Source organism: Charadrius vociferus, unplaced genomic scaffold (assembly GCF_000708025.1).
Source record: "Charadrius vociferus isolate BGI_N301 unplaced genomic scaffold, ASM70802v2 scaffold539, whole genome shotgun sequence".
In the NCBI taxonomy this organism is placed as follows: domain Eukaryota; kingdom Metazoa; phylum Chordata; class Aves; order Charadriiformes; family Charadriidae; genus Charadrius; species Charadrius vociferus.
This window is the reverse complement of record NW_009650192.1, coordinates 300,862-309,147: the sequence shown is the minus strand read 5'-3', so window position 1 is coordinate 309,147 and position 8,286 is coordinate 300,862. Positions and strand designations below refer to the sequence as shown.

Genomic DNA, 8,286 nt, shown 5'->3' with positions numbered 1-8,286 from the left:
CCCCCCCGCCCCGGCCCCGCTCCGCGCCCCTCCGCTCACCGACACCAGGAACTCCAGCGTGCCCACGTAGTCCCGCTCCGTCTTGAGCAGCTCGTTGAGGACGCAGACGCGCAGGCGAAGCTGCTTCTCCAAATCCTTCCCGCTTTCCCCCTTGCCTTCCCCTTTGCTTTCCTCTGTCATGGTGCAGCGAGGAGGAGCGGTGCTCCCAGCCCGGCGCCTTTCCCGGCTGCAGGCAGCCTCTCCTGAGCGCCCCGGCACTGCGCTGCGGACAAGGACAACAAAAGACCCCGCTAAGTTACATAGCGGGGCCGGGCTCCGGCTGGTCCCCGGCCGGGCAGCAGCTTCAGCCCCTTCTCACCCAGCTCCAGCAGCGGCCCGAGGTCCGGAGGCGGAGGAGCCAGCCCAGCGAGTGCTCCTTTCCCGTCAGGAAGGGGACACAGCCTGGAGGAAACGAGCGGTCACTGGTTCCCAGCTCGCCCTGTTAGCTGAGAGGTTGGAAAGCCTCCGCAGCAGCAGCAGCACAGACTTGGACATTAATCAAAAGCTTTGTATCCATGTGACTCCAACCCCTTCCCCCCCCCTTCGCTAAATCTCAGGAAAAAGGAAAGGAAACAACTTCAGGGAAGATTGCGTGCCAGCAGCTGCCTGCTTCACACACAAGCGGCGAGCTCCAGTTTGAGGCTAATTGGAGATCTCCAACAGCACAGCGCAAGAATTATAAAAATGTCCCAGCGAGCTGGCTGGCCGGGGAATCAGCAGTTGAGTTTGGTTTGGTTTGGTTTAATCGTCAGCAACAGAGCCATTTCAACTTCCCCCTTCCACACCTTCCCACGAGATGTGTATTGCAACCTATATCGCAACTGACGTGCATTATATATAGTGCTTTGATACTCTTCTGAGTACAAACATACACAGCTACGCGTGTGCATCTGCTAAGCAGGTACAAACAGTATATTCTATGATAGATACAGAAAAGGTCCTCCAGGACAGGGGGTTCTTAGGTTTTTTTGTTTATTGAAAAAAGGTGCTATAAAATCCCCAGGTTATAGTTTTCCTGTCTGCATTGGAAGTTCACGTTGGCATGATACATTGAAAGAGTAAAAAAAGAATTCAATAACCTTTTCAAACTTTCCTGTCTGCATTGGAAGTTCACGTTTGCATGATACGTTAAAAGAGTAAAAAAATAATTCAGTAACCTTTTCAAACAGTTAGCAAGAAGCACATAGCTACTCAGTACAAGAGAAACGGGTTTCTTGAAAACTGAAATACGTCATGTGAATTTTGAGACCACTGTTGAAAGCTGATGGTTTTTCTGGCTAGCTCTGCGATCTGCGACTGGAAAGAAAATCTAGGTGTTGAGGATTCCATATCAAAGTATCTTTCTCAATCTACAACATGCTAAAAGGAAGGAATAAAATGGAAATGAGGGAGGTGGTTCTGCCCCTCTACTCCGCTCTTGTAAGACCCCACCTGGAATATTGCGTTCAGCTCTGGAGCCCCCAACATAAGAAGGACATGGACCTGTTGGAGCAGGTCCAGCAGACGGCCACAAAGATGACCAGAGGGCTGGAGCACCTCTCCGATAAAGACAGGCTGACAGAGTTGGGGTTGTTCAGCCTGGAGAAGAAAACGCTCCAGGAAGACCTTATAGCAGCTTTCCAGTATCTGAAGGGGGCCTACAGGAAAGATGGGGAGGGACTTTTTACAAGTGCATGTAGTGATAGGATGACAGGTAAGGGTTTTAAACTGGAAGAGGGTAGATTTAGATTAGATATTAGGAAGAAATTCTTTACTGTGAGGGTGGTGAGGCACTGGAACAGGTTGCCCAGGGAAGTTGTGGACGCCCCATCCCTGGAGGTGTTCAAGGGCAGGCTGGATGAAGCTTTGAGCAACCTGGTCTAGTGGAAGGTGTCCCTGTGCATCGCAGGGAGGTTGGAACTAGGTGATCTTTAAGGTCCCTTCCAACCTAAACCATTCTATGATTCTACACCTAAAACTCTTCTACAGCCACAGTACAAGCTGAGGCAGCAAGAAGAGTCCTTACTGGGAGAGAATAAGGAAAGACATTTGTGTTTTGATAACTAGATATCATCTAGCTGTCTGCCTCAGACATCTACTGGGACAGAGAGACTACAGTTCCCACAAGATATTTCTCAAAAAGCCAAAATAAAAAAGCCTGTTTCTCTGAATGTGTCCTACTTCCCTGCCTCCAGCTCTTCCCAAACATACACAGGTCCTTCACATAAAACCTAGGCAAGAAGCAGCAGTTGTTGGGGCTGGTTCTGCTACACGTATCCTGCTCAGCCATTTATGCACGTGCAGACTAGCCCACAAGCTTGTCTACGAACTTCAAAGTGTAGCTCTTCCCTCAATGGGATGCTAGTTTGGGCTCCCATTCCAAAACCAGACACTGATTTTCATGAAAATCACAACTTGTTTTTAAGGACCTTGCTCCCCTGCCAAATCTGGTTCAAATGGACTGATGGGTTCAAAACAAACTGGGGTAGAAAAGCCAACACCATCCAGTCACTGAAGCTTGTTTCCATAGGAGACTTGTGTAAAATAGACAACCTGTCTGACGATTAGGTAGAAACTTTTTCACCCTCTTGGGCGGGTTTCAGCAGTGGGGCACAGAATCAAAGTCCCAAAGCTCTGTAGCGTCTCCCCTGACCCTATAGAGGAGATTAAGTGCTTCACACTTGCTTGTGCTAGCACCAAGAAAGCTGATGCTATGGTGGCCAAAAAAAAACCCAAACAAACAGAGTGATCCACTGAACCCCATGATGGTACAATTTTTCTCAAATGCTAGCCATAAAATGGATCTGAAACCACTGGAGCTATTGCTTTCCCACTCCTAAACACATGCAGGTACCCTTTCTCAGGCAGCCATAGCCAGATGCCTCAAATTAGTTGACTTTCCCGTCAGCAAGCACCCTCTCTTTCCTTTGGGAGGACAGAAATAAGGGACTGCTACAGTTCCTGATTTTGGACATTCCCCTTTGCTCTTGGCTTCAGCCATGTAACATTAGTTTTCACAACCCACATGCACCCTTGCAGACCAAGGTGAAGGCTAAAAGAGACAGGAGCAGCACTTACTGTCTTTTTCTTCTTGCTGAATAATCATCTACAGCAGTAAGAATCCCTTCCCTTCGAAGGTTTGTCATCTCATTACCAGGAGACCTTAAAGCCAAAGGGATCCTTGTCCCAGTTTACACTCCTGCAGTCCTCACACAACTGATTCTTGCTCCTTCATTCAGGCAGGCAGCTCCAGCTATTTGGGCCAGCAAAAGCATAACTGACAACACTGAAGAGATTTTTATGACTCACTTAAGGCCACTGAACCAGCAAAGCCCACAGCAGATGTTCAACGATAGGAAGAGTAGTTCTAAGTACCAGACACAATCCATGGAAAACATACGTGCATACAAGCTTAGCCAATTTTCCTGACAACCTGCTTGAAGTACTAAAGACAAGGGCAAATTAGCTTCAGGAAAAAAGCTGAATTGCTCCAATCATCGTATTCACTAGACCAAAATTGGGGGGAAAAAAAGAACAAACCAAAAGAAAGGTAGAGCATACACAAAAGATGAAAAATATCAGCCGAAACAAAAATGTTTTAAGCAACTCAAGAGCAGATTTTACACTGTGATGTATCAGGGAACCTGACTAGTAGATAGCACTACCTGTCTTAAATACAAAAACAGGTTACGTAAAACAGTATGTTGATTACTCTAGCATGTGAGAGACAGCAATTCTTGCTCCCTATGGGGAAAGCTACAGGTTTGGAGAAACTGCAAAAATGAGATTATTCCCATGGGATGCTGTAACTTTGAAATGCAACAAGAACTACTTCAGTCCGAGGGTACTTGAGGCCCAAGTTTATACTCTATTTAAAGAGTCCTGTTGAAAAAATATGTCACCACACAACTTTTGGCATCTCATAAAACCACATAATTGAGGATGGATGGCACCTCTCAAGATAATCTAGTCCACCCCCTCTACCCAAGCAAGGTGACCTACAGCAGGCTGCTCAGAGCAATAGGGCAAGTTGTCCAGCCAGGTTTTGAGTATCTCCACAGATGGAGACTCCACAGCCTCTCTGGGAAATCTGTGCCAGTGTTTGACCAGTGTTCTACAGAAAACAAACAAACAAACTTTTCTCCTATGTTCAAACAGAATATCATGTTTTTTAATGTGTGCCCATTGCCTCTTGTCCTGTCAGCAGGCACTACTGAGAAGCATCTGGCTCCCTCTTCTTCATTCCCTCCCATCAAGAACTAAAAAACTTCTTAAGATACCCCATGAACCCTCTCTTCTCCAGGCTGAACTGTCCCAGCTCTCTCAGTCTATTCTTGTATGTAGGATCCTCCATTCCCTTAATCATCTTCGTGGTCCTACCTGATGACCTAGAACAAGTTTCCAGATATTAAAACCCTTATGCATAGCAGATGGTAGAAATTAAACTTCAACAATCTGCCATGACACTTGTGTACTCCGGGAAAACCACATGGATTTGTTTCTGTGTTGCTACTGAACGATGGCTATCAGTGCAAGACAGCTCCAGTATCATACATGAATGAAATGAAATATTCTGCAGGGCATATTATCTTGTATCACAGCACTGTAAAGGACTCTTCAGTTCAGCTGGGAATTAAAAATTGTCTTTTCAGAGAAAGCTGAAATATGTTTCTGAAGCTGTATCAATAGATGGGATAGTTTACTTCACAGGCTGCTCACCACCACTGAAGTTTTTTCTCTCTCCAAGGTTAGTTTTCACAGAATCACAGAATGGTCAGGGTTGGAAGGGACCTCTGGAGATCATCTAGTCCAACCCGCCCGCCAGAGCAGGGTCACCTACAACAGGTTGCACAGGACGGCGTCCAAGCAGGTTTTGAATGTCTCCAGAGTGGGAGACTCCACCCCCTCTCTGGGCAGCCTGTGCCAGTGCTCCACTACCCTCAAAGTAAAGAAGTTCCTCCTCATGTTAAGACGGAACTTCCTATGTTCAAGTTTGTGCCCATTACCTCTTGTCCTATCACTGGGCACCACTGAAAAAAAAGACTGCTCCCATCCACCTCGCACCGTCCCTTTAAGTATTTGTAAGCATAAGATCCTCCCTCAATCTTCTTTTCTCTAGACTAAAGAGACCCAAGTCCCTCAGCCTCTCCTCATAGGAAAGATGTTTCAGTCCCCTAATCATCCTCATAGCCCTTTGCTGGACCCTCTCCAGCAGTTCCCTGTCCTTCTTGAACTGGGGAGCCCAGACCTGGACGCAGTACTCCAGACGCGGCCTTACCAGGGCAGAGTAGAGGGGGAGGATAACCTCCCTCGACCTACTGGCCACACTCTTCTTGATGCACCCCAGGATGCCATTCACCTTCTTGGCCTTCCTGAAGTACAAAAAACAGGAACAGACTAACACAAGCCAGTCATTTCTACTTTTTGTAGAAAGCACTACTGGGGGTCACTTTTCTCAGGTAACACTGATAATGCAGCAATCTCTCCCACTCTAACCTGCCTAAATGGTCCATGCAATGCAGATATGGCTATCAAAGCTAAAACTACTCATTTTCCTGTGGCACTCTTCACTACCAGAATTAAAAAAAAACCAAACAAACACATAAGAATTCTTAAGACACCCATCCAAGAAACATGATTAACAAACAACAGTTTACCTGAATAAAACCAGTTTGTTTACAGGTGGCTCTAATACCATACTGGGCAATGAAAAAGTCAATATGTACAGGACTAATTGTAAACTGTTATGAAGTGTTGGAGGGTGAGTAAATCGAGGAGTTCACTTTTGACACATTACTGTCTGCTCATTCACCACAGAGTTTACACTAAAGCAGCTTTGCAGCCACGGGTTTTAAAAAGAAGTCATTATTTGTACAGAATGGACCAAAATAATCCATTCTGTAATCTTCCTTTATGGTATTTTTGAAAGAAGATGGAGGTACTTTAACCACAAAGACATTTCAATGGCCCCAAGCACTGTAAGTTTGTGGAGGCAACGTAATATAATCATCAACATAATGCTTTCAGTGAGCTCATATAATCAAAAGATTTCTGCAGACATTCTAAATACCAGCTGGTGCCCCCCCCAAACCAGACTTTTTTTACCCCAAACTGCTACAATATTACTTTCCAAGTATAAGTGGACACCACACAATTTTTCCACAAGCCTCAACTAATGGTGCAGATTTATCTGCAAGGCTTTCAACCATTTTATTCCCACCAGCACAAGGGACACAGCAAACATCTGTAGGAAACAAAATCTTAACATTCAGCTTTAATCAGCATATAAAGAACTCCTTTATGATCCAAATCTGATATATCCAAAAATAAATCTAAAAGGATGTATATAGATTATAACTCTTAAGAAAAGGGGCGATTTGTAATTCACTTAAAGGAGCATATTTGACTTCCCCTATGAGAATCAATTGTACCTTTAAGAAATCCTGCAGCAAGAAGCCACCTAAGTCTTATAACGGCAAGTAATCATTACAGATGGTTTTTCTTCAGAAGGCTCTCTAGCATGAGCCAGCATATCTCCAGAATCTCAAGCCAAGAGCACAGTTAGTTCACATACCTTTTGAATTTAAATTGCTATTAAAAGAACATGAACTAACACAAATGCATGGTAATATCTCCTCAGGAAACTCTAATGAGTTCAGGAAGAAACTAACCTTACATGGAGCCAGCATGGTAAAGTAGTGATCTCCACTAGGTTCCACACCAGCTTAGTGTTCCTTGATGAACACTTTTTAAACTAAAACCTCGCCTTATGTAGTATCTAAGCAGAAGGACAGAATGGACATCTGCAGACAATTACTCCATCTCAATTTCAAGAGAACACCTGATTACAGCTTCTTTGTCCTAGACATTTAGCAACCTTTTTAAAAGCTGATAGGAAACAGAAACAAAATTAATTATAAACCATGCAAGCTGAAATAAGCTGAATACAGTTTATGCAAGTAATTTCAAAAAACCGTCCCACCTCTTGGTGAGAAATAAAACAAATTAACTTTGTCTTTCATGTTGCTAGCCAGATTTATACGACTCTGGATTATCCATGGGAAAGAAACCGTAACTGATCAATTAAAACACCTTTTTTGATCTGCTCATGGGAGCTCTGCAGAACAACCAAACAGAGATTGAGGAGCAGGGCTTTATGCGGAAACAGTGAGAGGAAAATAACTCGAGCATTTCTTTGACTTTTGAATAAGAAACAGTAAAACAAAACTTGATACGAAGGAAAGAATAATGAATTTCCATTTGGTTTACTTTAGGGTAAAAAGAAAAATAATTTGCTAATAATAATAACCTAATTATGAGCTTTCAGGAGAAATGTTAGCTGAGGTAGAGCAAGTTCTCCAAAGACAATTGCACTTCTTTTATTTGTAGTTAATGGGAGGACAGTAACTCATCAATAAGTTTCCAGCACTAGTGGCTGAACTATTAAATAAACATGCCCAACTATTCTGCAGTATTTAGCAGGTGGAAAGAACATTAGATTCATCAGCTGGTACAAGCTTTAAGACAGACATGTCTGTATCTGACTTTCACAGGCAGCCTTTATACCTTGGCAAGTACAGGACATATAGACCCACTTGAAGGCACTCTTTCACTCAGCTTAAAATACCTTTGACAGAAGAGGTAATTTTATCACATCTAAGTAAGGAACTTTTTTGTCCCTCAAAGTGCAAAGACTCACTGCTGTTATTCAGAGGCTAATACCTTAAATGCTGTATTTAACAAAATCTTTGTTTTGCTCTTCAAAAAGCTGGGGTTTTTTTCTCTCGTATTTTAATATACTTACTCTTGTACAATGTCTTAGAAGAATTTTTTTCACCCTTTTTTGCAGTGCAAAATTGATCAGTAATCTCTCTAATCATTGCCTGTCCAGCATAAGGTACTGTCAATATTTGCCAAAAATCTTAAATTAATCTTAAGCAAGGCTACTAATTAGGTTTAAAAATTTTCTAACTTGCATTAATTGCTAGATGAAGGGATATAGGAGCCTCAAATATCAATCAATTGAAAGCCCCCTCCTCCCCCCCCCAAAAAAAAGAAACCATCTCAGTTCCTACTTTGTCAGAAATTATTTTTTATGCTCACAAATGTGTGTTTGACAGAGAGGGTGGGGAGCAGGCAATGAGAGGTAACATAAAGCAGATGTCCAGAAGCAAACTATACAGACATGTAAGCAGAACACAAGTCACACTGGTAATACCAGCACAAAACAAACAGCATTTGACTGGTCTCAAGATTTCCATTTTGTTT

At 43.4% G+C, this 8,286-nt stretch overlaps 1 protein-coding gene across 1 annotated transcript in view; it reads right to left on the bottom strand.

The window, feature by feature from the left end:
- Positions 1 to 180, bottom strand: part of LOC104293447 (phosphatidylinositol 3,4,5-trisphosphate-dependent Rac exchanger 2 protein) — a 100,920-nt gene extending 100,740 nt beyond the window's left edge. The window contains exon 1 of the mRNA XM_009892952.1: positions 40 to 180. Coding sequence (XP_009891254.1) covers positions 40 to 180 — 141 coding nt within the window. The remainder of the gene's footprint in view (positions 1 to 39) is intronic.
- Positions 181 to 8,286: the final 8,106 nt, after the last annotated feature.